Source organism: Prinia subflava, chromosome 19 (assembly GCF_021018805.1).
Source record: "Prinia subflava isolate CZ2003 ecotype Zambia chromosome 19, Cam_Psub_1.2, whole genome shotgun sequence".
Lineage (NCBI taxonomy): Eukaryota > Metazoa > Chordata > Aves > Passeriformes > Cisticolidae > Prinia > Prinia subflava.
In genome coordinates this window covers 4,470,585-4,497,850 of record NC_086265.1, presented here as the reverse complement: position 1 = coordinate 4,497,850, position 27,266 = coordinate 4,470,585, and the positions used below count along the sequence as shown (strand labels likewise).

The 27,266-nt window shown below is 54.3% G+C and overlaps 1 protein-coding gene across 1 annotated transcript in view; it reads right to left on the bottom strand.

Moving 5' to 3' along the window:
* Nucleotides 1-558: 558 nt before the first annotated feature.
* The window catches only part of MYO18B (myosin XVIIIB), a 55,536-nt gene continuing 28,828 nt past the window's right edge, over nt 559-27,266 (bottom strand). Inside the window, exons 34-45 of the mRNA XM_063416378.1 lie at nt 26,918-27,022; nt 24,648-24,794; nt 20,381-20,494; nt 19,879-19,995; nt 19,122-19,205; nt 17,993-18,130; nt 17,617-17,802; nt 10,509-10,642; nt 9,288-9,329; nt 8,378-8,539; nt 1,809-3,078; nt 559-1,071 (exon numbers count right to left, since the gene is read on the bottom strand). Of these exons, the coding sequence (XP_063272448.1) occupies nt 1,812-3,078; nt 8,378-8,539; nt 9,288-9,329; nt 10,509-10,642; nt 17,617-17,802; nt 17,993-18,130; nt 19,122-19,205; nt 19,879-19,995; nt 20,381-20,494; nt 24,648-24,794; nt 26,918-27,022 (2,496 nt within the window). The 3' untranslated portion in view covers nt 559-1,071; nt 1,809-1,811. The remainder of the gene's footprint in view (nt 1,072-1,808; nt 3,079-8,377; nt 8,540-9,287; nt 9,330-10,508; nt 10,643-17,616; nt 17,803-17,992; nt 18,131-19,121; nt 19,206-19,878; nt 19,996-20,380; nt 20,495-24,647; nt 24,795-26,917; nt 27,023-27,266) is intronic.

The window sequence follows — 27,266 nt, the reverse complement described above, 5'->3', positions numbered from 1 at the left end:
GGAGTGAAGGTGAAGAATCCGACAGTCAAAACAAAATGCTGAGCAGTGCCCAACCGGCCTTTCAAGCTGCTGTTGCCCTGTGGCTGTCCCAGGGGGTCCTGGGAGGTTCATGCAAATTGATAAAAATTTCCCAGCCAAGCAAATGACTTGGAAATCCCTGATGGAGAGGACAGGTTTGTGCATGGATTTATACCCTTTTGCCCCAAACCTCTGGTCAAGGAATAAGTTTGGATCTTTTCTAGGAAGGAAGGGTGAGGCTGAGAAAAGAGATTTTTGTGGAAGGACATGCTCGGTGGCACTGTGCCACTTCCACCGACCTGCTCCCACCATGGGGAAAGGAATAACAAGAAGAGACCTGTGTGTCAAAGAAGCAAATATTTTATTGTGTAAAAACCAAGCAGACATTAAATAGAGCGCCCCATTGCCCCCGCACCACGTGCCTTGTATGCCACTGGGATGTGCCCAGATGTCCCCCACAGGCTGGAGCCATGGAAGCACAGATGGATCCATCTTCGAATACCTGTGGAATTATAAAAGCTTCAGAGCTGTGGTGTTGCTGGGTGTTACTGAGACCCAAGAGCATCCTCGAAGATCCACTGATGTATGAGCAGTGCAAAGCGGGATGAGACAGCTGGGCTGCAGCTCTGGGTTCCAGAGGAGGGGTTTGGTGTCCCTCCAGCTCCTCTCAGAGTGGCCTTTCCCAGGCCATGGCACATCCTCAGCATCTGTGGCAGCCGCTGGGTTTTAGTTAAAGCACCAACTCCCAAGTCAAACAACTGCAGGAGAACAGGAAAGTCCTTAACCCCGCGGCTGGCCCTGAGCAAAGCTGGGCAACGGGGCAGGAGCACAAGGGAACCACGGCTATGTCCAAGACCAAAAAAGTTTGTAGAACCATCCCATGACTTTTGTGGAGCCACTTGCAGCCCCTGCTCACGTGAGGTGGTTCTGCCAGGAGCAGGGGAGCCGGGTGCCCAATGTGGCTCCTCATCTCTGCGGGTCGGGGCCGGCTGCTGCGCTTGATGGAAACAAATCCTGCAGAAAGTGGGACGTTGCATTATGCAAATTTGCTTCCTGGAAAGAAATGTTTTATTAACACGCGCTCCCTTCGTGTGTTGGCTTAGTCAATTTGGTCACAGCTTGACATCCAATAAGTTACTCTAAAGGCAATGGTTTTACAAAATGTTTTTCTAATCTATTTTAAACACTTAATTACAGTTGTGGCACATTCATTAGGGACTCTGCTTTCAAACCTGGATTGCAGCAATAAATCCTAATTCTCCAAGTGTCAGTTGCAATCCTGACATGGCATCCAAGTGGGTGTTGGAGGCTGTTGATGACTGGGGGAAGGATGTCTGGGCCAGGCAGGAGCCCCATCCTCCAGAGAGGAAACCCCCAGCATCCAGCCCCAGCTGATTTCTAACCACCAAAAGAAACTTGGGCCCCAGAAGAGGGAGTGCTCGAGGGCCTTGAGAGGATGAGTGTGCCGGGGGTGGGAGCTGAGGGATGCTGTTTTTGGGAAATCCCAGTGAATCCTGAGCTGGTGCCGTGCTCTAGGGCTGAGCCTGGCACCAGCAGCATCCCCATTGTAGCTCTGAAGCTGCAAAGGCAAGGGGAGACCAATCGCAGTGCCACACACCCCGAGGGACACGCTGCCAGCCCTGGGATGCTCTGACATGCCAGGAGGAGCACGGGAACCTCTGCTGTCCTGTCCCCACACACTCCCCAGCATCAGCACAGGCACCGAGGAGGGGCAGCGCCTCAGGGCCAGCATCCCAAACGTGCCCCCACCGTGCCATCAGTACAGTTACCTTTTACTCTCTGCCCAGGTACTTCTTCATGATGCTGCTGACATCGTCCTCCTTCCCTTCGGCCTCGGCCCGGCTCATCCCACTGCCCTGGGTGCCGGCTCTGCCGCTGGAGCCCTCCCCGGCCCCTCTCAGTGGCTGCGGCCGGCGCTTGATGCTGCCGGCGCTCCGGGAGGAGAGACGGGAGCCGGAGGATGAGGAGGAATCAGAGAGGTCCCCGGGCTCTTCCCGGGGCGCCGGGCTGCACTTGGCCGTGCCCTTGGTCTCAGAGGGCTGCAGGCTGCCCGCTGTGGCCTCATCCTCGAAGCGCACGGTGAGGGCGCGGTGGCCGTCCCTCCTGTCCCTGCGGGGCCTGGCCAGGCTGCTGGCCGAGCGTGACTTGCGGATGGCCGGCAGGAAATCATCGAAGTCGACCTTGGTTCTCCTCTCGTAGTTGAGGGTGGGGATTCGCCAGCTGAAGGGGTCGCTCCCCTTCCCCTCACCCAGCGCATCGCCGGACAGGGAGCTCAGGAATCCCTCCGGCTCCTTCCCCAGCTCCACATCCTCCAGCGACGGCTCCAGGCAGCTCCTCCAGGAGCTCAGCCGCGGCACCTCCGTGCCCGCAGCCGGGGAGCTCGGCCGGCGGCTGGAGCCATCGAGGGCCGGCAGGAGCGAGTCGTAGGAGCCGAATTTCGACGCCTTTTTCAGCGCTGGGGAACGCGGGGGCTCGGCCGGCTCCGAGGCCATGCTCCGCAGGCTGGAGGAGCGTGTGAGGCTGGCACCTGCTCCTTCCCCTTCCCCTGCCTGATCCCCCTCCAGCCTCCCCGGGGGCTCCTCGGCCGCTGGGACAGCCCTGGAGCGCCGCAGAGCCGCGGCGCCGGTGGTGCGGTAAATGGGGAGTGGAGAGGCGTCCCCCAGCGCCGGCTCCCGCTGCCGCCGCAGCTCCTCCACGTACTCGGAGAGGGCGGCAGAGCTGGGCACCGGCCCTGAGGACACCGACACCGGCCCCGAGGCCACCGAGAGCCTCCTCCTGCTGGGCACCGGCGGGGACACCGCGCTGGGGAACCTCGCGTCCGCAGCCGGGGAGCCGCCCCGCCGCAGCACCGATGGGGACTGATCTCCTGTCCTATCCGCGGGCTTCTTGGGGCTCTCCAGCTCCTCTCCTTCTGCCAGAGGTTTTCCATATTCCCGTCTTCTGGCCCCCAGCAGGGGACTCGTCGTCCTGCCCGGATCCGCGGCGCTCCGGGCGGACAGCGGCCGGCTCGGGGCGGGGTCCTTGGTGTCTCTGCTCACCCTGAACAACAGAAAGCGGTGTTAGTTCAGACTCTGGGGTTCCCAGGGAGCGGGATGTCATTCAGCAAGGACAAGGCTGAGCCATGAAAAGCCGGCATTGCCATGGGAGTCTCGGGATAAACTCACTGCTGCATCCAGCAGTTGGGAAATGCCCAAGGATTTTATCTTAAATAAGCCCAGGTCAGCCAGCCTGGATAATTCCTGGTGTAGAGCGTGTGGTGTGACCAGCTTCAGCTCTGCCAAGCCAGCACTTACCTCCAAATATCCTTTTTCTTGACAGATTACAGCAATATGTAGGATTTATTTTATTTCTGTCAAAGCCAAAGATTATTCACTAAAATTTTATGAAACCAGCTCACAGCGCACCCCCGACACGTCTCAATGTTATTGCTGGGCATGTTTCACCCAGGCTGCTGCTCAAACAGTTCTGAACTGCAGGAGTCCTGCAACACCCAGGCCTGCACAGCCAGGGGGGGATGGCCAGACAGGACCACAACCCAGACAAGGGCTAGGGCAGAAAGGGGAGAAAAAAGGGGAGAAGAAGAAAATATATCAGTTGAGAAAACTGATATTATTGGGCAAACTGCACCACGGCTGGAGCTGAGGGGCTGAAAGGAGCATCCTCTGCTCTTAAACCCCTCTTGGCACCAGCATCTCTGGCTGCTTCCAGCAAAGTTCCAGAAGAAGAAAGTTTCTGAAACTTTGGGATGGGATCCACACCAGTAGCCCCAGCCAGGATGTCCCTGTCTTCGTGAAGATGCACAGAGATGTGGGGTTGCAGGCTTGGGGTCACTGGTGTCACTAAGCCCCTGATGGGGCACTTTGTGACCTCTTCCAGCATCTACATTTCCTTGCTGGCAGCTGTCCCCACTCCCAGGTACCCCATCCCTGCTCAGCTCAGGGAACCTGGACTGGGAAGCCTGCTGGGATGTGAATTTGGGGAAGAAAGGAGGAAGGAAAGAGAGGGAATGGGGCAGAGCAAAACAGCAGAACCCAAGCAACAAACCCATCTCTGGGAGGGAGCAGCGCTCAAGTTGGCCATGGCCCTAATGAGGTTTCCTGCCCCGGGATGCCGCTGTTGCCGTGGGAATGGGGTGGGAGCCAATAATCCCGCCGGGACGCTCAGGCCAGGCTCTGCTGACCCGTGAAATAATTTACATGCCGAGATGGGCTGAAGACAAATTCCAGAGCTGGGAAATGCGTGATTGCAGAAGGGAAGGGGCAGAGGAGCAGCTCCAGCCTCCCAGCATCCACTGTCACAGCCAGGGGCACAGAGGTGTCCCCCTGTCCTGGTACCCACGGCCTTTCCCTGCCCATTAAATCAGCCTAAATCGTCTGATTATTCAACACAAAAGGAGTTAAGCAGAGATTTCATCTCCCTGAATCACTTCAGGGCCATCCCGTGCTGATGCTGCCGAAGAACCGCAGCTGATTAATAGTTTGAGACATTTCAGTAATGCTGGATTTTAGGATCCTAAATTGCATCTCACTTAAATGGCTGGTGTAATCCTTCGGTGAGGTTTTGTACAGAAATTGCTCCATTCATTCTGCACGTTTCCAAATAATGTTGTAACCTGTGTGCTGCATGAATGGCTTTCATAAATTAAACACCGGCATCAGGGTTTTTATTTGGGTTTTAAGGCTGAGATAAAAGTGAGTGGAGAGGTGAGAACCACTAATGGGCTGTGAACAAGGACTGAACACGCTGTATTTATTGTCCTGTTCAGCATGACGGACAGCTGCTGATTTTATGAAAATCTTTGGAGTCTAAAATGCAGAAAAGCTGCAAAGGTGGGATTGTTCCAGCTTCCATGGCTGGCAAGGGCCACACAGCCCCAGAGTCCCTGCAGGGACCTCACACTCTCCATGCCCTGGTTTCCAGCCAAAGGCCAAGACTGCCCCATCCATCCTTGTGTGTCCCAACAGTTCTCATTTTCTGCACCCATTAAACTGCCAGAGGCAGGGTTGGCTGGGATATTGGGAGGGAATTCTTCCCTGGGAGGGTGGGGAGGCCCTGGCACAGGGTGCCCAGAGAAGCTGTGGCTGCCCCTGGATCCCTGGAAGTGTCCAAGGCCAGGTTGGACAGAGCTCAGAGCAATCTGGGATAGTGGAAGGGGATGAAACCCTTGGCAGGGGGTGTGACTGGATGATTTTTTAGGTCCCTCCCCACCCCAACCATTCCATGATTTGTTTCCTTAACTGTTCCCTTTTGCCTACCAAAATCCCCTCCAAAACCATGGCCAGTCTCCCTCATCCTCATCCTCCTCACAAGGCAGGACACAGGAGCGAGAAGGTCACACTCCACCCTGCAGCATTCTCTGCTCATCCACAAATCCCTGGCAAAGAGCTGATGTGCCAGCACAGATTCCCAGGGCTTGGAATGACCCCAGGAAGCCACAGGCAGCCCCAAAGGAAGGACCATGAGCCCCTCCAGCCCTGAGCAGAGCCCTGCTCCTCCACCATCCTCAGGGAAGATGATTTTCCCAGCAAAAGGCAAAAGATGCCAAGCCCGAGAGGCGCCTGGAAGCCAACGGAGCTCTGCAAGCTGCCATTCACACCAAACCAAATGACATACAACAATAATTAGGGAAGATTACATAGCAATTAGCATGATTACAATTATACCAGTTGAAATCATTTATACAATAAAATCCACACATGCTTTGCAACACATGACCAGGGCCGAAAGTGTGGCTGGGATGCTTTTCCTGGGAGCTCATAAATAAAGCCAAGACAGCTCCATTTCAGGGAGGGAAGAGACATTGGCCTCATTTCTGTCAGAAGGGGATTTTCCTGTCACACCATCATCTACACAAGAGCTCCCACTTTCCCAAGTAATGATTTGCTTTTGACACAATCATGGTTAAAAATAAAAATCCGTGTCGGATCCCCGGCAGCCTTGGGACCAGGGCTCTTGGTTTTGTTTACCAAGGTGGGAGGGGAATTGCTGCCAGGGTGATCCCGGGGTGATGCCAGGGCTGTGGATGTCACAGTCCTGTGGGATACAGGGTGGAGAGGCAGATCCTGGGCTGTGGATCCACTCCCTGACTGCATCTCTGGATAACTCCCCATCACAGCACAACCCTGACCTGCCTGGAAGGAGCAGAATAAATAAACAAACTTTTAAATTGGCTTCTTAATAAAAAAAAATCATATTTATTCCAACCCTGCACTGTGTCATATTTATGGAGGCTTAGCTCTGCTGGCCAGCATTTTGCACAGGCATTTAAATGGCAGAGAATTAAAGGAAATGTTAATCAAAGCTCTCCCTCCTGTAAGCACACGGGTGATAAGAGCTCCACGCTCTCCCCTGGCTCTTGGCAGCTGTTTGTTCAGCAAACACCCCAGATGTGGTGCTGAGCAGCCAACACGAGCAAGACTCGTTTTTCATTACTGGGAGCTTGCGTGAGACAAAGGAATCTTAATAAGGAAGAGCTCGTTTCCCTGATCTCGTTTTTATTACCTCCACTCTCGTCTCCTGTTTGTTTGCATTTCATCCCCTCCCCGCTCTATTTCCATCCCAGATGAGCTGCAGCCAAACACAGCTCCCACACCAGCATTTGCAATTTGCCCCTTCACAAGCCCCAGGACAGAGGGTGATGTCACACTGTGGCCAGGGCTCAGGACAATTCACTTCTCACAAGGGCCACAGGCAGCCCAGCAAACCCCAGAGTCACTGAGGTTGGAAAGGAATCCAGGACCATCAAGTCCAGCCTGTGACAAATCCTTGTCACCCAGGCCAGAGCACTGAGTGTCACCTTCCCTAAACACTTCCAAGGATGGGGACTCCAAACCTCTCTGGGTGACCCTTTCCAAGACCTCACCACCCTCTCCATGAGGAAATTCCTCCCAATGTCAAACCTGAAAACCTGCATATCTTTTACTATAAATCCAAGGTGTTTCAGCTCAGAAATAAGATATTAGCCACAATGCCCGTTTTTCTGTCATTCATTAATGGTCAGAGCTGGGTCATTTGGAGAAAAGCCACCTCAGCAGCACTTAGGAAGGACCTTATTTATTGTGCAGGGTCCCAGAGAGCTCAGCCAACTGCTCTCAGGGCTCCCACTCATCACTGGGCCCATGGCAGGGAGCTGGAATGAGATGATCTTTAAGGTCCCTTCCAACCCAAATCATTCCAGGATTCTGTGATCTCCCCACAGGTCTCTGCCCTGCCTGACTGCTCTTAAACTCTGCCTTGTACCTCCCCAAACTGCTCCAGCTCACCCAGGGTGATTCCTGCCAGGGAATTGCCCTTCAGAACATCGGTTCTGACAAAAGTGACTCTCCTGTACGAGGCAGGTGGGGGCCGTGGGGACAGAATTGGAGCAGGGAGATAAATGTCTGCAGTGGAACTCTGCTCCACAATCCTGACAAATTCTGTCACCTTGGAGCATCTACCTGCACACCTGCAGGGATCTGTGCCCAGCCTCAGCCTGGCACCTGCCCTGGTTATGGGGAGAAAAACTGGGAAAACAGGGATGCATGTCCTGAGACACCATCCCTGGGAAAGCAGTGGGGTGGGGAGGCCCCAAGGTGCCCCTGGGAGGTGCCAGCCCTGCCCACCCTGACTTTGGATGGTTGGCACCTTTTCCACCTTCCCTGCAGGGGGATGATGCTCTCTGGAGCCCACTCTGCTCCCTGCTCCATCCCTGCTCCATCTCTGCCCTCACAGACCTCCAAGGGGATCTGACACCCTCCTCCATCCTCACCAGCTCCCTCCACCAGACCCTGATTTACAGAGCTTTTCCAAACTCAACCCATGAGATTGTTTCACACAGGAAACACAAAGAACCAGTTTCTCTGCGCCCTGGAAATTGGGTTTTTCTCTGGGCTGGGTGGTCCCTCTGATGGGCACCAACTCAGGATGGGCACCTGGGCACCCACAGAGCAAAGCAGGGACATTTGGGCTGTGCAGGTACTTGGGTCCTTCTCCAGCTCTCTCCCAGCCCATCAGCATCACCACCAAAAATTAACATATTTGCTATTAGAATGGCAGAAATGCATCCCCCTCCCTCAGCAGAGAGCATATGGCATACAAATCCTCAAGCAGGCTGAATTGCCTCTTTAAATTATCTCCAGAGAACACATCAAGGGATATTTTTCTGCTTGAAGCACATTTTTGATGTAGTGACTTTCATCTGGTGTTTCACTGATCATGACTGCCTCCCTTGATTTGATGTTTTGACCTTAAACACCACAGGTCCCACTGAGCTCCGCTCCGCACGTCCCAAGAGAGCCCAGAGGAAGCCCCCACACCTCAGCACCCCCAAAACACCCAGGGTGGGCTGGGGGTCCCTCACCTGAGGCTCTGGGTGCTGCGGCTGCCCATGGATGGTGCTGAGATGCTCCCGGCCACGCTGGCACTCGCCAGGGACGTCCAGCCCGTGGAGGAACTCGGCCAGGACTTGAGGCTCTCTGCAGGCTCCAGGCTGAGCACGGAGCCAACGCTGGAGCAGGCATCCCTGAGGGGACAGGAGGGACCTGTCAGCTCTGCAGGTGCAGGCAGGAGGGGTCACTGAGATGGTGACACAGAGCAGGGAGTCCTCACATCTCCAGCTGGTGGGCTCTGCTCGGGTTTGTGGCACCAGTACAGAGACAAAAAACCTTTCCGGGCAGCCTGGTCCTTGTGCCATTGTTGCTGCCATTCATTGTTTCTGAAGCTTTTGCAAATGCTCTGTAGACCTTGATCAGGAAAACCCTGCACTGCCTGCTGTGCCTGGGGCTGCAGTGACAGAGCCAGTGTGACACCAGACCCACAGAGCCCCACACACCCCGGGATTCCCCAGGGCTGGAACTGCAGTGACAGAGCTGCTGTGATCCCGGGTGCCCCCCTGGGCCCTGTGCACCCCTGGGCTCCCCCAGAGCCAGGACTACCCCAGCCAACCCACCAGGAGCCCCCAGGGCAGGCGTAGCGGATGAAATCCTTTAGGATCTCAGTTCTCCTTCAAAACCACAGATCATCTCTCAAAGCAGAGCCCAGAGGAGTGGAAGCATCCCTTGGGATAAGAGCCAGAGTTCCCAGGGAATGGGAGTGGGTGGATGGGCATGGGGCACACAACGCCAGCACATCTGGAGGCCAGTGTGAGCCCAGCCCGTGCAGCTGCAGCAGACAGTGGCTCCTGACCCCTCAGAGCAGCAGCTGGTGGCCCATGAGCTGTGGCAGAAGCAGGCACAGCCTCTGTCCTTTTACCATCTCCTGGCATCACTCACGTGTCTCTCCTGGAGCACAGCGACTCCCGCGCCGTCCGCACGCTGCAAGGAGCACAGCAGAGGGTCAGCCACGGCTGGGGGGGACCCCAAACCCGCCCCGGGCTGCAAAACTGCCCAGACCCCCTGCAACAGAGCCGCTGTGGCCGGGACAGGGGCTGGGCTGAGCCGGGGAACATCCAAAACATCCACAGGGAGTAGAGCTGGAGACCCCTCCCTGCTCCCGCAGGGGTCAGGCCTGGCTGCAAACGGGAGCCAAGGGCGAAAGGAGGGAGCAGAACACCCAGCACGGGGCTGCTCCTGCAGCAGAGCCCAGGGAGAAAGGAGGGAGCAGAACACCCAGCACGGGGCTGCTCCTGCAGCAGAGCCCAGGGAGAAAGGAGGGAGCAGAACACCCAGCACGGGGCTGCTCCTGCGGCAGAGCCCAGGGAGAAAGGAGGGAGCAGAACACCCAGCACGGGGCTGCTCCTGCGGCAGAGCCCAGGGAGAAAGGAGGGAGCAGAACACCCAGCACGGGGCTGCTCCTGCAGCAGCAGCTGCCGTTCCTGCCGGGAAACCCTTCTCACCTCCACTGATGCATCAGCTGCATGGGAAATCACTCTTCTTTCGGGAAGCTGTGTCTAAGCTCACGGTTTCTATCTCACCCTTCCCTGGTTTAATCACCACAAGGAGCAAGAGCAAGTGGTGGCAAGCACACCTCAGCTGCTTTTTTTTTTTCCTTTTTTTCCTTTTTTTTTTTGTCTTTTAAACTCATTTATCTGTTTTGTCTTCATTTGTCATGATGCCCCTTTAGCTGCGTGGCAGAGGGGAAAATTGAACGGCTTTAGAAATAACACCTGAAAAATGCGCTGGAATTCTTTCCTCATTTTTTTTCCTAGTGAAACGCTCTACCCAATCACCCAGTTTCACTGGCTCCTCCAGCTCCTGGGGATGATCAAAGCAGGATTTTCACCCCATGAACCCAGCGCTGGGGCACCAACAAACTGCTGCCAGGGACCTGCTGTACAAATGGGGCTATTCTCACCCTTTTTGCTCACTTTAAGCTGGGCCACACAAGGGTGACACTTTCGGTGAAACTTTCCATTAACGCCAAGCTTTTTGCTCATACACGCAGCACAAACAGGTGAGGATGAGGAGATTAAACTCTCCTGGCATTGCCCAGCTCTGCCTCTTCCCCTCACAGAGCAGCTGAGCCCCGCAGCTCCCCCCAGCCCCGTTCCTCACCTCTCAGCATCGCTGTCGTCGCTGTCACGGAGCCCCTCCAGGGCCACCTGCAGGTCTGCGATGCGGCGGATGGAGGTGCCCAGGTCAGCCTGCAGCACCTGCCTCACCTCTGCCAGCTCTGCCAGCTGCTGCTCCTGCACGGGGGGCACCAGGTGAGGGCCTGCACCTGACATGGCACCTGAGCTGAGGGTGGGGTGGCTGTGGAACCCTCCCACTCTGGCCCCAGTGCTCCCAGTGCCTGTCAGGGCGGGTCACCTGCACCGTGCCCCGTGAACATAAACTGCATCTCCCAGCACCTGCCAGTGCTTAAAAGGGCTCTAAGAGAGCTGGGGGGGAATTTTGGATAAGGGTATGAAGGGGCAGGACACAGGGAATGACTGCCCACTGCCAGAGGACAGGGACAGATGGGAAATTGGGAAGGAATTCTTCCCTGTGAGGGTGCTGAGGCTCTGGCACAGGGTGCACAGAGAAGCTGTGGCTGCTCCACCCCTGGAAGTGTCCAAGGCCAGGCTGGACAGGGCTTGGAGCAACCTGGGTTAGTGGAAGGTGTCCCCTGCCCGTGACAGGGAGAGGGACAGGATGAGCTTTGAGGTCCCTGCAACCCAAACCATCCCAGGATTTACAATCTGACACAACCCACACGGCTCCATGCACCCAGTGCCGACCACTTTGCACACCAAGGACACCACCCTGGCCCTGCACCCATGTTCACCACATTCCAAGTCCTTCCAGCTGGGAAGGAACCCTTCCTGCTGCTCCTAAGCCGTCACAGGGCCGAGAGGAGGGAGCAGCAGAGCCACAGTGATTGAAGCTGCCAGCTGTGAAATCGCCGCGGCGGCGGTGACAAGGTGAGGGATGATTTGTGACAGGCCACGGCACAGGAGCTGGCACACTGTCACAGTAAATAATGGAAGGCCTGGAATCACCAGGCACACGGGCCCCAGGGGAAGAGCATCTCAGTTCATCAGAACATGAAGAGGAACAGCCCCGTTTGGGTCGCACCGTGTCACAGCGGCTCATGGTGAAAACCTCAGTGCTGCTGAGAAGTTTTCTGAAACTCGGCGCTCCCAAGCCCTCCACTTCCCTCCTGGACCGGGCAGAAGGTGGGAAGGAGCTGTTTCACCAAGGGAAGTGTTTCATCAAGGACCTCAGGGGCTCCGAACAGGGCACACAGTGAAACACCAACACTGAGGGGAGAAAAGAGCCCCAGGCTCCGGGTGCCTACGTGCCTGTGTTCAGCTATTTGGGACTGCAGGAGTGGAGAGTGAAACCACTGCCTGATAAAGGGCAGAGCCCTTCCACAGGCTGATAACAGCCAGCTCCTCATCTGCAGGCTCTGGCACAAATTACAGTTCAGTGGCTGCATTTACAACAACAGCAAAACTCCTCTGTTCTGCTGTTGTTGACAGGGATGGGCAGGGAGGCACTGAACACCATCTCCCTACCAGCACCCCAAACCCTCTTCCTCTGTCCACGGACACAGAAATCCCCTGGGATGGCAAACAGACTGTCCTGGGGGCTGGAGGGGTCCCCCTGGTTGGTGGGGTCTCCCTGACCTTCTGCATGACACTGGGAGGGCTGATGGGAAAGGCACCATCCCAGCTGATGCTGCAGAGCTGGGGCTCCACCTGCCACCCCCAGGACATTCCACATTTTGTGGCACCCACGCTGGTGTGGAGGGACCTGCAGGGCACCACGGTGACACTGGGAACTGTGGGTGACCCTGGGTCTCCTGCCCACAGGCTACCCCAGGGGTAATTTGAATGTGAGCCAGAAAACAGAGCTGACACTGCTCAACCCCACATCCCAGCTGTCCCAGATCTCATCCACAGAGACACCTCATGTTTTTCTCCATACCCTACAATTGTCTCAAGGAGAGGAATAATTTTGCCAATAGGATTCAATTTCAGATGGAAAAATGCTGTCTGAATAACACAAACTGACAAGGCCCATCGTAGCAGCAGCCCCCTGGCACTCAGGGAGCTGTTGGACACCTTTGACACAAGTTGTTTCTATCTAAATGTAAATGTAAGGAGCTTTTCTCTTTTCACACAGTCCCTGGGCTGAGAACTGACACCCTCACACTGGGCAGAGCTGGATTTTTGTTTCCTCTGAGCAGAAAAAGGGGACAAATAAAGGGGAAAATGTATCAGTTGAGAAAACTGATATTATTGGGCAAACTGCAGCACGGCTGGAGCTGAGGGGCTGAAAGGAGCATCCTCTGCTCTTAAACCCCTCTTGGCACCAGCATCTCCAGCTGCTTCCACCAAACCAGTCAGACATGCACAGCAGGACCAGCCTGACCAGCTCAGAACCTCTGGCTGATGTATATTTTATCACCAATAAATAAAATATAAGTTCTGCCCGGCTCTGAATACATTTCCAAACTGGATCCTCCCATTCACACTGAGGGACAGATTGCCCCAGAGAAAGGACTGGCTGTGCTGGTGGGTCAGAAACCACGATTTTAGAAGGCTGAGGTTGATTCCTGCTGACAGGGAGCCTGAATTAAAGGTTTCCCCAAGACAAGGGGACAGGAGCTCACTCAGTGGTGGCTGGCACTCAGCAAACCCACAGGGAGCTGCTCTCAGCTGAACTCCTGCCCTCACCCAGGGCTTCCCAGGAAAGAGATTCTGCACATCCTTCATGGAAGGGGATTTCTAAACCTTCTTTTTCTTAAGAGTTGGTGGTGTGTTTTGTTTTGTTTTCCCCAACTAATTTCGTCTCAGAATTATTTGAAGAGAAGTTAAAAGGAGATAAACAAAGCCAGCAGTGAAATGATCCGTGGGACTCCAGAGGATTCCCAGGCCGGCACCGCGGAGCATCCAGCCCCACGTCCTTGTCACCACCTTGTGTTTTTGTTTGTGGTTGTGCTGTGACAACACCGCCTTTGCTCGCTCCCCTCCACCTCAAGTGAAGTGTAATCTAATTAGCCCAATTTGGATCGCTTTTCTTCGAGTAACTTCAGCGTGCACCTGCAGGATTCATCCATCATTATTATTTTTAATTAAGCCGTTAACTCGCGGGGTTTTCGGAGAGCTGGAAGTGACAAAATTTGCACAGTTGAAGGCTCGAGCGAGATGGGGCTAGCACCGTGTAATTGGTGTGTGAGCAGCTGATGGATTCCTGAGGAATTTACTCTTTTCATGGCAAAGCAGAATCACAACAGCCCTAATTAGCGCAGCGCTTTCACTCCTGGCTCCTCCATCACCCACCCTCACCTCTAAGGACCGAGTGCCTTTGATCATAATTGTGCTACACTTCCTCAAAGACGTTCGCTCTGGAAGGGAAGAGCAGCTGGAAAGACCCAGGAGCAGGCGGGGATGGGGACACAAGAGCTGCGGAGACATCAGAGGGTTTGCTGGGACCCTGCTGGGAGCTGAGCGTTTGCCCGGGTGGGAGCGTGGCATTCCCGGCTGGAGGCACAAACAGCTCCCACTTCGCTTCTCAAGTTCACCGGAAGCCCCAAAAACTAAAACAACCCCCCCCAAAAAAAACAACAAAAACAACCCAACAAAACCTTTAAAATTTGCAAATGAGCAAAACCATCTAATCCCGGAGTTCGGGCTGTGTTGTGTTACACAACGTGTGGCCATGGCAGGGCCGGGGCGCAAAGATCTGCCAGCAAAAGAACCAGGGGGAAAAAAAAAAACAACCAAAAAATAAAAAAACCCTATGTTATTTACACTAAGGCTCTCACAGAAAAAAAGAAAGAAAGGAAAAAAAAAAAAAAAAGCACACACACCAGAAAAAAACACACCCAACCAAAAAAACCCATCAAAAACAACTTGTGAAGAGCATCTTCACACCTGTACTTCAGTTTTCTGCAAAATTAGTTAATTATTGTTCTGAGGAATTTCACAGCTTCATTAAAGAAACCTGATTTTAGGATAGCACCTGCCAGCCCCCGTGCTGTGCTCAGGGGGGGTCAGTGGAGCTGTGCTGGGTGCAGAGGGGCAGGAGGAGACCCAGCAAGCCCCTGGATTGTGCCTTGGCCAGCCAGGGCTCCATCCCAGCTGGATCAGCCTCTGTTTTTCCCTAGATATTCCATCAAGGAGGCACCTGGCTCTCCAGGAGAGACCTGAGGGGCTCCTGCTCATGGCTGGACCCCGTTCCAGAGTTTTCATCCCAGAGCCCTCATCCAGATGAGGGCAGGCAGTTCAGTCAGCACCAGCACAGCCAGCACCATCCTTCCCTAAGATCAGCCTCCGGAGGGAAATCCTGGAGAGTGCCTTGTCCTGGACACTCTGCCAGTCCCACATCCCTGCCCCATGCCTGCTCCCAGCCCTTCTCCATCCTTCCCAGACCCTGTTCCCTCCTTCCCAGCCTCTGTTCCTTCCTTCCCAGCCTCTGTTCCCTCCTTTCCAGCCCCTGTTCCCTCCTTCCTAGCCTCTGTTCCCTTCTTCCCTGCGCTGCAGCCTCACCAGGGGACACACATAGGGGACAAGCATGAGTGTCAGTGCCCACACCATGAGCACAGCGAGCAGAGCTTGGGTTTGAGCTCCCCAGGATTAACTCCAAGCTGGAAATCCACCCCTCACTCCTCACTGATGCAGTGTCTGCCGTGCTCTGAGGACACCAGGGGGCTGGGGCTGGCCTGGCAAGCTCTGGTGTCAGCACAGCAGCTGAGGGATGAGGAGCTGCTGCAGGCTGGGATCCAGATTTTATTGGAAGAGGAGCTCCAGGGAGGAAACCCAGAGCAAAGAGAGTCCAGCAGGGCCAAGTCCTACCCCCATCATTACCAAACATGCTTGGAAGGTGTTCAAAACCCATGCTTCTTACAAAATTCATAAGGCAGAGCCATCTGCCTGGCAGCCAGCTCTCATCCCTGCTCCTCACTGGATATTCCCTGCTGAATGGCACAAGGCTGCCTCCCAACTGCCCTAAACTGGGTGGGAAAAAGAAGGAGGGATGGAATAGATGTCCTAAACCTGGCTGGGGATGGTGGCATCTTCCAGTGCCTCCACCACTGATAAATATGAGGTGTGAGAACAAAACACCTTCTAATTTGTGTATTGTGTATATATAAACTATATATACATATATCTACATGTACAGGCAGCAGCTCTGAAACAAGACAGGATTTTAAACCAATTTTCTGCCAGAAATTTGTCCCTTCAACACCTCCCTTTGAACCTCGGCAGTGTGTGGTAAGTCCACAACCTCACCACCGTGTATTTAAGTAAGTTTTTAAAAAATTGTTAGGAGCAGAGCACAACTTAAGTAATGTCAAGTGAATAATTCATGCTGGATTTATAATTGATGGGGGATTTAGCAGGAGCAGAGCCATAAGTGGCTTTCTATTAACTATTGATGCTCCCCACCAGGCTCCCGACAAGCTGGGCCGGGCTCCTCGATCACAGCTCTGCCCCATGTTTTATTCAAGTGCTCTTAAGAGGACACACAGTCTGGGGGGATGCCTCTGCTCCCAGGAATGTCACAGCACTCCCTGCCTGTGGCCGTGCACGTGGAGCAGTTCCCAGGGAGCAATCCCCGTGGAAAAGCTGGGATGGGGAGGTGTGTCTGGGAGAGCCCACCCGCTCCTTCCTCCTGCTGGATAACCCCGAATATCTGAGTGTCTGGATAAACCCAGAGCCCTTAGTTCTGCCTTACAAGTTCAGCTGTTCACGAGGGTTTGTGTCTTATTTGAGGGAGGTGCCTCTAAAATCCCTTCCAGCCCTCTTTGCACACTTTATCTGGGAGAACACAAGAGTGCCGAGAGGTTCCTGTGCCTTCCCTCACATCCCCGTATGAAACATTCAGAAAGCTTCCAAAAATACAGGCACAACCCCAAAAACACAGCGAGAAGAACCCACCCCTATCCCAACAACCAGAGCACCCACATTCCAAACACTGCCTTTCCAGCAGAGCTGCAGCAAACACCCAACATCACAGCAAGCACGGCTCCCTGGATCCCACAGGGAAAGCAGCAGGATCAGAACACCCATGGAATCTCTCATTCCACCACCTCATGGCTCTGCAGAGCATCAGAGGCTGAGAGATCCGGCCTCATTCCATGCCCAGGGGAGGCTGCTCCGGAGCACGCAGGGCTCAGCCTGGCCCAGCAAGGACAAAGCCTGGCAGGCAGAGGATTGGGAATCACTCACACCATTCCCCTCGGGAAGGCTGGCAGCCTCGGGGCAGAATAAATCCTGAAATCTCCTTGATTGCTAACTAAAAGATTATTGATAAAATAACTGCTCCTAATTCGGCCCTGCTGCCAGCAGAACTGCAATATCTTTTGATTATCGCTCGGGAGCAAGGCTTTCCTTTGGATTACTGGAAGAAACAGCTTGAAAGGAGACACTGGGAAAGGGCTGGAAAGTGAAGGTGAATCTATTTTTGCTGCTCTCCAGACCCAGCTGGGGCTCTGCTCGCTCAGAGCGGGTTTAGCTGATGGTTGGCACTGTCTGAGCTGCAATTTGGCAAAGCCAGGAGCTCCACGAGGATCTGGTGCTCGGGATGAGCCTGGCACACCCAGCCCTGGCACACCCAGCCCTGGCACACCCAGCCCTGGCACACCCAGCCCTGTGGCCAGCACTCAGCACTCGGGGGCTGCTGCAGGGCCAGAGCATTCCCCACCCACTGTGGTTCTGTCTGACATGAGGAGAACCAGCATGAGGAACGACCTGAGCAACTTGAAATCATAGATTCATCTAGGATGGAAATACCTCCAAGATCACCCAGTCCAACTGTTACCTCAGCACTAAACCATGTCCCCAAGTGCCACATGACACACGTGAACTGCATTTCTGTGAGTGGGGCAGGCAGAGCCACCTCCTTCCCACAAAAAAAAAAAACCTGGAGCAGAGTGAGTGTCCAGGCTCCCAGACCAGCCACGGAGAAAGGGAACATGAGGGTGCTCAAGGACAGCTCTGGTTCAATGGTTTGGGGCTGCAGAGAGACACAAAGAATTCCCTGCCCCTCCCAGAGGAGCAGCCCAGGACCTGCTCCATCAACAGACCCAGAGCACACAAAGGACCACACAGAAAATGACTTTTCTGGGGCCCTCAGACCAACCTAGGGGTTATGAGGGGTCACCTCCAGCTGCAGCCAACCCCCCTGTGGCCACAGGACCACCCAAACCCAGGGAGGAGCACCCCCTCACCAGCTCCATGCGCCGGCGGCTGGACTCCAGCTCCCTCTGCACCAGCTCATCCATGTCAGCTTTCATCTCCTCCATCCTCCTCTGGTAGTACCTGGTGTTCTCCCTCTCCCGTGCCTCTGATTCAGCTGCCTTCTCCAGCTCCTCTCCCATCTGGATGATGCTGTCCCGCAGGCGCAGCACCAGCACCTGGGGTGTGAGGGAAGGTGAGGGGTTGGAGAGCTCTCCAAGCCACCGCTGCCTGCCAGGAGCCCCGATACAGAGACAACAGCAGCACCAGGAACCATCTGCTGTCCCTCCCAGCCCTTCCCAGGTGCTCCTTTCCCCACAGATGGGGCGGTGGCAGTGCCTGGCAGGGGCAGGGGTGAGGAGGGGGTACCTCGAAGCGCTTCATCTGCACGGCCTGGAAGTCCAGCTGGCTCTCCAGGTCCCGGATCCGCGCCTCCTGCCGGCTGACGATGGAGCGCTCGGCCGGGCACTGCTCCAGCTGTGCCGCCCTGGCCTGGGCTGCCTGCAGCTGGGAGAGCAGGGGCTGGCTCAGCATCCCCCTGCCCTCTGCTCATCCCCTCTGCTCACCCCCTCTGCTGTCCCCCTCCCCAGTCCCTCACATCCTCTGGGGCTCTCTCCTGGCCCCTGCAGTGAGGGGCACCGCGGCCGCTGGGTCAATAATATTTAACAGCACATGAGGCCAAGCGTTGCCCTCACTTCCCAAAGAATTCCCAAAGAATTCCCTGCTGTTAAAGCCACGCAGCACAGGCCTGACACCAATGCGTGGCTTTGAATGGAGAACCTGCTGACCAGGGACACGTGTCTGGGGCTTCTTTACTTTTCTCTTCCCACAGAGTCTTTGAGGCATAAAAATTCACAGTCTTTGTGGAAAGCTGCCTGGGCCAAGCTGTTTCCTCACTTCTTACACTGAGACCTCCAAAGGAATCTGCCCTTTCAGTGATCCCAGTAGAGCTCGGGTTTAGATTTTGAATTTGACCCAGAACTAGGGGAATTTGTCTCCTTTTATCCGACCTATCTCCAAAGCACCGCCCGCTCCGCCTCGGAGGGAGCGAGTCCCGCTTCTGATTCCTGGGCAGCTTAGCCACGCTCCAATAAAGCACTTAACTTAATGGGATTACTCATGTGTTTAAAATTAAATCCACCACTCCAGGAGGGCTGGCACAGCCACAGAGGCGAGGGGGTGCAGCCCCTGCTGGTGCCGACCCCAGGGCAGCCCTGGGGTCAGCCCATCCCAGCCACGGCAGTTCAGCAGGGGAAGAGGGAGATGCCAGGCTGTGAATCCCAAGAACTCTGCCAGGAATGGATTTCTCCAGCCTAAAGTGGTCCCACTCTTCAGCAGGGGTGTCACAAGCTGGGCAGGAATAACCTTCTCCTGCAGGAATTACCTTCCCCTGCAGGAATTACCTTCCCCTGCAGGAACTATCTTCCCCTGCAGGAATTACCTTCCCTTGCAGGAATTACCTTCCCCTGCAGGAATTACCTTCTCCTGCAGGAATTACCTTCTCCTGCAGGCTCTGCTTTTCTTTCTTCACATCCTCCACCTGTGTCTGCAGCTCCCGGATCTGTGCAATGTCTGTGGCCGACTGCAGAGACAGAAAATTTGGAGTGGGAGCAGCAGGATCAGAACAAGGGCTCAGAGCAGAGGGCTGGTTCCTGCCTGCATCTCCTGCCACTGGGACAGTGAGCTGCTCCTGGACTGCCCTGATGGAGATTAATTCTCCCAACTCACTGCAGTTTCCCTAATTTTTGAAACCCGTATTTGTAGATCAGGACAGAAACCAGGTTGTCACCTCTGTCCTCAGGACCCTTCCAGACACAGGCTCCTGGATCCCTAACACCTTTACAAGGGGCACCAGTCTGTGAATTATCAGCCTGGCCAGCCTGCCCCTCTCCCAGGGGTCCCAGGACAATCCTTTGGGAGAGCCTGACATAGTTTGGATATGGCACTGAAATTCCCAGGGATGTCTGGCAGCACTTTTTAACATCTGTATGAGAGAGCAGTGAAAGAAAGAATAAAAATGACCCAGAGTGGCAGCAGTAAGATTCCCCAAGTGTTGAAACTAAAGGCAAAACACCTCCTGGAAGAAGACTCAGAACTGCAGATGAGAGGAGCTGGTGCCTTGAGCCTTCCCTTCCTCATGGCAGCATCTGTGTCCTGGGATCCCCACCCCCCTGTGCACCCCCAGGGGCTCTGTGCCAGCCTGCAGGGCTTTCTGAGAGCCCTCCCAGGGCTGGAGATGCTGCCCCAGCTCCTACCTGGGCTATCAGAGCTTTGTGCTTTTCCATGAGCTCGTTCAGGTCCTCCTGGTCCTCGTCGATGCGTTTCAGCAGGTCGGCTCTCTCATGCTGCAGCTGGAACAGCTGCTCGTCCACCTGCAGGAGGGTCCACAGGACCAGTGGTTGATGGATCCCACAGGGAACCCACCAAATCCCCTCTGGGGCGTGCTGCCAACAGCCCCAAACCCATGGGAGAGGCAGGGCAGGACCGTGGAGTGCTGCTCCCTTGCAGGAATTTCGTCCACCCATTCAACCACCCGGGGGTTGTTGTTTCCAAACAGCCCAGGGTGATTTAGAGAATATCCGTGGAGACTTAGTAAATACTCTCAGATCTTTTGTAAATTAACACTCGGAGGTGATTTATTAACCCCTCTGGCAGTGGCTGATTTAGCAAAGCAGCTCCTGATTGCTGCCAAACCCCACCAGGATGGGACCGTGCCCTCCCACCCACCCTGCCCTGGCCACATCTCCAGGAACCCACCAGGGTCTTGCTTCTGCTGAGGGTCTCCAGCTCGGTGTGCAGGTTCTCCAGCTCCAGGGCCGCTGTCTGCTGGGATTTCTGGGCCTCTGCACACTTTGCCTCACTCTCTTCCAACTGGGAAAATTTGCAGGGGATCATCATTAAAAGGAGCAGAAACCTCATGCTGGTGGTGCTGTCCCTGTGCTACACAGCCGCGTTTACTTCCCCTTCCTCAGAGCATTTTTCCATTTCCACAGAGCATTTTTCCACTTCAAAAGAGCATTTTTTTCCCTGCTAATGAACACAGAATCTCCACCTTTTAAACCCGTGCTGCTCCTCAGCTTGTCTGCTCCTGGTTTACAGAGCAAGCAAAGTTTCCTCGGCACCTCCCAGCACAGGTCCCAACACCACCGACTGCCCTGGTGGGTCCAGCAGCCAGAGCCTCGGTGGCACATCCTCCCTCTCCCTCGGCAGAGGTAGAGCTGGCATCATTAATTTGCAAAATTATGTGAATTACATGTAATTCCTGATTAGAGCAATTCATGATTCGGGGGTTTGCAAATGGGCTTTTCACGTGGCGTAAATTGCATTTGCAAATACACGTGGAAGATCCCATTTATAAACGCTAATTTGCTCTCGGGTTTTACAGCTCAGCCATTGAGATCACAGCGATCTTCAATGGGCTGCAAACATCTGGAAGCTGCAGCGTCATTCCCGAAAATTCCCGCCTTGCCTGAGCGGAGGAGTTGTTGCAGGCTGTACCTGAACATCCAGTTCCTTCCCCTGCTCGCTGGGGTTTCTTTTTCTCTACGAAAAAGAAAACCAAACCCCTCCCTTCACTGCTCGTTTCCTGGGCCTGCTCCTGGTTTCCCTGTGGGGTTCCCAGGAGTATGGGGGAAAGCTGCACACCATGGTGAGAGTTTGGGAATTTTAAGTTGTTTTCTCAGGGTTTGCTTTCTTTTTTTATGTCTCCCCCTCAAAAAAGGAGGGAGAATCATGGAATGCTGTAAGAGGAGCAATCCTCAGCTCACTTCTTTTCACTGTTCAGGGAGATGGAGGCCTTTCACTAGAGAAGGAAGAACTTTCTTCCATCAGCTGGGAAAAAAACCTCTCTGTGCTTTGCTGGGATGAGTTGAAGATGCCACTCAGGTAAAACCACTCCTGGTTTTATGGCCGAGCACTTTCCCACCTGTTCAGCTGCTCCAGAAACATGTGGAAAAACCTCCACAATCAGCCTTGGACTGGTCTTTTCCATCCCACCAAACTCCTGATGGTTCAATCAGACAGAAAAGCATCTCCAGGACCCCTCATTAAACATCAGCTTCCAATTCTCTTCGTGTAATGGAATTTTCCCACTTGGGAAGAATAAATTGAAATTCCCCCCCAAAAATGTATAATGTATGAACCGTGGAACAACATTAGTTTGCTGTGAACACCATCTGTTAAATACCTGCATAAAATGGATGCCTCAGCCTTATTAAGAAACAATGCTGCACTTCCAGCCATATGGGTTTTGATTAACGGAAATGTAGCATTTTAGCAAAGTTTTTCTTCTTGTGCAGGTCCGTGGGCTGGTGGTAGGATGCATTGGCTTTTGAGAAAGTCGTCATGAATGCCATTAGAAATCGTTTCAGTTTAAAGGACAGAATAATCATGTGGCATTTTAAACACATGCAGAGTCTCAGTGTTGGTGGCACAGCAGAAACTCCACATTCCCCAAATCCAGGCTGTTTGCTCATCTCCAAGCACAAGGGAAATGAGCACAGGCCATGGATGAGGGAGCCCGGGATGGAATGACAGGGAGAGAGAGTGACCTCCTGCCTTGCTGTGGGGACTGGGGTGTGCAGGGAACAAACATCCCAGAATCCCAGAGGCGTTAAGGTTGGGAAACACCTCCAGAATCATCAAATCCAACCTGTGCCTGATCCCCATCCTGTCACCAGCCCAGAGCACTGAGTGCCACATCCAGGAATTCCTTGGACACCTCCAGGGATGGGGACTCCAAACCTCCCTGGGCATTCCAAGCCCTGACCACCCTTTCCATGAAGAAATTCCCCCTGGTGTCCAACCTGACCCTCCCCTGGCACAGTTTGATGCAGTTTCCTCTCCTCCTGTCCCTGTTCCCTGGGAGCAGAGCCTGACCCCTCCTGGCTGTCCCCTCCTGTCAGGAGTTGTGCAGAGCCACAGGGTCCCCCCTGAGCCTCCTTTTCTCCAGTCTGAGCTCCCCCAGACCCCTCAGCTGCTCTCTCTTTGACTTTACTCTCTAGAGTAAAGATTTATGTCCCCAGCTCTGTTCCCCAAGCAAACTGGGCATTATTCCCCAGAGAGATGGGGCTGGACACTTCAGGATGGGCAGAGGAAGCACCTCAGCATCCATGCAGGTCCCTTAGATCAGCACAAGGAAAGGACCTGAGGGCAGGGCCCTGCCACATTTCCCTCCCACCAGGGACTGGGGAAAAAAAAAAGGGGCAGTGCAACCTCTCCGTCCCCAAAGCAGGATTTGGGAAACATTGAGGGATTAACGAAGGGCACCATTGCAGCACTGGGTCAATAATATTTAACAGCATGAGTGCAAAAAATGGCCATTCCCACTGCCAGGGCCATCCCCTGCCCTGGACATCCAGGTAAAGGACACAGAGAACAGGCACAGGCACCGCTGGCTCCACCAGCCCCAGCTCACCTTCCCCTTCTCCCTGAGCACAGCTGGGAGCAGCTGCATCTCACAGCTGTCATTTATGCACAGCCACCCTCCCAATTATATCTGGATGTTGCTGGAATTGCTCCTGCCTCCAGACCCGTCCATTTCCAGGGGAAATGTGCAGAACAGATTAATTCCTGAGTGGTTTCAGAGGACCAGCACCCTTAGCTGGGCTCCTGCTTGGCACTTGGGAATACACAAGGGGATGGACAGCCTGTCCCGTGGCAGGGCACTCCACAGGACGAAGAGTGATGCCTTCAGTTTTATCTTTCATGTTTTTCAGGCTCTGTGCTGCCCAGGGGTGCAGCTCTGAGCTCACACTCAGGGTCACCCAGCTCTGCACAGAGCAGGGACACAAAACAAATCCTTTTCCAGATGAACACCAGGGATAACAGTTACAAGTTTTCAGGCCCAAAAGCACAAACAATGGTGGACTGAAGAGAGAAAACAAGAAGAATGGGACTTCATAATCTCAAACTGTAACTGGACAATTAAATTGCATTTTTCCCAGTGTGCAAATGGACCAAAACTTATAAAAGTGTGAGTCCTTGTGACCAGTCATCCATTTTGTGAGCATTTTGGGTTCACCTTGGGTGGGTCTTGTGCTGCCCAAGGTGTACCCTTAAAGGCCTTTTAATAAACACCTACTTCATTCTCTTAGCACTGTCCAGTCTCTGTTCCAGGTCAGCCTTCCCAAGGCACCAAGAGCTCACCCTGGGGCCGGGGTTGTCCCCAGCGTGGTGGCACAGGCTGGCACAGAGCTGGAGCCACTCCCCAGGTCACTCAACCCTGCTGAGCCCGGGGCTGTGTGCGCTCAAACCACAAAATTCCCTCCCCATCCCTCTTCCCGATGCTTTCAGCATCCCTATGGCAACGCCGCCCCAGCCCGGCCGTAGGAGACACACAGAAACGCACCGAACACGAGGGAATTAACAGGAAAAAAAAAAAAAAAAAAAAAGGAAAAACACTCCACCAGCGCTGGCTTAATTCCAGGGAAGCGCTCCTTGCGAGGAGCCCGCCCGGGCGCTCCCTCCGCCAGACCGGGGCCGCTCCGTGCGGCTCCCCCGCTGCCCCGCAGGTGCCCCCTTGTTGGGAAAGATGAAGTAGAAAGACCTTGCAAATATGGTGGTTTAGATTCTGGGAGTCTGAGTTCAACAAGCGAGATAGAAATGAAAGCAAGCTTTGAAATTTAGGGTGTGGGGTACAGGGCCATCAGCTTGTGAACAACGATGTGCTAAGCTGAGGGCCAGCTCCCTTGATTAAACAATATACTCCTGATCCTTTGATTAAACAATCCCCTTCTGCTTGCCTTAGGTAATGGGACATTTCTATTGGCTGTATGTAAATGTTGTTATCTTGTATTAGATTGGTTGGTCCAACTCATACTATTCAACTTGGAAAGATATTTAATGTACGGTATTCGGGACCTCGCGGGATTCCTCTGTTCCTGCTCTCCTGGCCTGCTTTAGCTGTACCCAGCAGCTACAAGCAAGGACCTCACAATAAACCACGTGCTACCCCTGCAACTTTGCTTATAGAGATATTTTATCACCGACTCTACTGTCATGGAGATGCTCCTTCACCCCTCACCTGCGTGCGCAGCTGCTGCAGCTCCTGGGCGCTGCCCCCGGGCTCCGCCGGCGCCGCCAGCAGCAGCTGAACATCGGCCAGGAGGGCGCGGGTGCGCCGCAGGTCCCGCCGCAGCCGCTTCTCCACGTCAAAGTCGCGGTGGCCGATCTGGGGAGGGGACAAGAGGGTGGCTGAGCCATGCTGAAACCTCCAGCAGGGTCTTCCTCCCCACCTCAAGGTGTTTTCCACGTAATTTAGGGATATTATGGTCAACTACACCAGGGCACTGAGTGACGTGGCCGGTTGTGCCTTGAACACCTCCAGGGTGTTCCAAATTTTTTTCCAAATTTTTCCGCACCAAAGAGAGATTCCTCTTTTTGCCCAGCCTGGGTCTCCATCAGCCACATCGTCCCCAGTGACCACCCCTGCAGCCCAAGGGACAGCCTGGCCACACAACTGCAAGGAGTTAAAATCCCACCCTCAGTGCTACCCCAGGAGAGAGGGAGAGAACAACCATGGTTACAGGGATGAAGGAGTTAGAAAACCACCAAATAAACAGGGACATGGTTTCAGTGCTTGATTTCAGCATAACTGAAGTACAAGAACATTTTCCATTTAGGTTGTTTTCCATGGCTCTTGTTTTTCAAACCCCCTCCTCCTATTTTCTGTTTTTCAAACCCCTTCCCTCTCCTATTTTCTGTTTTTCAAACCCCTTCCCTCTCCTATTTTCTGTTTTTCAAACCCTTTCCTTCTCCTATTTTCCGTTCACTGGCTAAAATCAGCTGTGTGGATTTGACCTTGTAGTCTGGTCTAGAGCTGGCTGGAATTTGCTGGAACAAGAAATCTTTGGCATCTCCATTTCCTTGATTAGTTTTCTGGGTTGGCAGTTTTCTTCCCATCTTTTTAATGAACTGTCCTCTGCAAACCAGAGGGTGTTTGCAGCACCACCACTGCTGTCCTGCCATCCCTCCTGCTGGATCCTGGACACTGCTCACATTTTTCCTCTTGTTTAGGGTCTGTCCACAACCACAGGGGATAAATTTGGTGCCACGGCTGGAAACAGCTGCCCCCTTCCACCACTTCAGCCCAAGATTTTTAGGTGACAAAGCCAGGATTTGATTTAATGGCTGCTGCCAAACTGTGCTTGTGTCTGGCAGCAATCCCATCTCCCCTTCCCTTACACCAGGACTGCCCTGGGGGGCTGGGGGCTGCCAGGGCAGCACCTGGGGACTGTCCTGGAGGGAGAAGGGGCCTTTCCCCCTGGGCCCTCCCAGATCCTGCTACCTCCCCATCCATCTCAGCTCCCCTCCACAGAACAAGCAGGACATGTTGGACTGTTGTAATAATCCCCTGCTTTGATACAGCATTATTTATTGTGACAGCTCCCAAAACATTTTCTAAGCCAGGAGCAGGAGGCTTGTGTTGGATCAGCCTTGTCAGACCATTTTGTGTCTACTTGAAATACACCCCCCATCCCAGTGCTGCAAAGATCCCGGATTCATCCCTTTTAATGAGCACACGGGGCTGCCAGGGCTGGTGAAATGGTGAAATCCAGCTCGTGCCAACAGCCAGAGGACACAGGGCTCAGTTTCTGTGCCAGGGCGAGTGGCACTGGGACATGGTGGGCAGGAGGTGTGGGGACAGATCCTCTGGGCTGAGCTCTGGGGAGTCCTGGGGTGCAGCACCACCGAGATGGTGACACTGAGCTGGTGCCACCTCAGTCACCAAGGCTCTGGGATGGCCTCTGGGTGATGCCCAAACTGATAAATGCTGTGTCCAGCCCCTCACCTGCTGACTGAACAGGGGTAGAACTGGGTGTGCTTTTTTTTTTCAGTTGCTTGCCACAGACTCATCAGAGAGGGAAAAAGGGATTTGTTCGCCCAATGTGTTTGGGATATAATTCCTCTGCAACGAGCAGGATTGGATAAACTGCTTTTCTAAGCAGTTTGATGCACTCCAGTGCTAGGCCTGGCTAGTTTGACTCTCATGACACACGAGGAAAAAGCCTCCCCCTTCTTGGATAACTCTCCTGTACAAAAGGGAGCAGTTCCCCTCTGCGGGTCCTCAGTGGGACCGTGTGGCTCCCGTGTGATCCCTGCAGTCCCAACACCTCCAGATCCGGTGCCTGCTGTGGCTGGGTGGCAAATGGGAGGGATGAGGGACAGAACACCACGAGCAGCTGCACGTGCACCAACACCAGGCTGCTGCTCCTGCTGCATTGTTCATCCCCACTCGTTTTTAGGGCAGGGCATGGCCCACGAAGCAGCCCTGGGAGGGCACTGTCCCCTTACCTGCTCACACAAGGTGCCAATGAGCCCTTCCAGGTCCTGCTTCTCATGCAGCACCATCTGCTTCTGCTCGTGCTCCTGCTCCAGCTGCATCTCCAGCTGCCGGAGCTGTGGGAGAAAACCCAGCCACGCTCAGGGCCCAGCCACCCCTCCAAGTCCCAGCAGGGCAGAGCCACTGCCACAGGGGGGATTTGGCATTCCCCGAGGTCTCTGCAGCCAGCACTGGGGACCAGGAATGGGTCATGTCCCCTGGAGCACCTCCTACCCCTGGCAGTGCCAGTGCAGAAGAGAGGGAGCACTCCAGGCACCTGCAGGACACTGGGGACAGGATGGGCTCTTTGAAGAACACCCT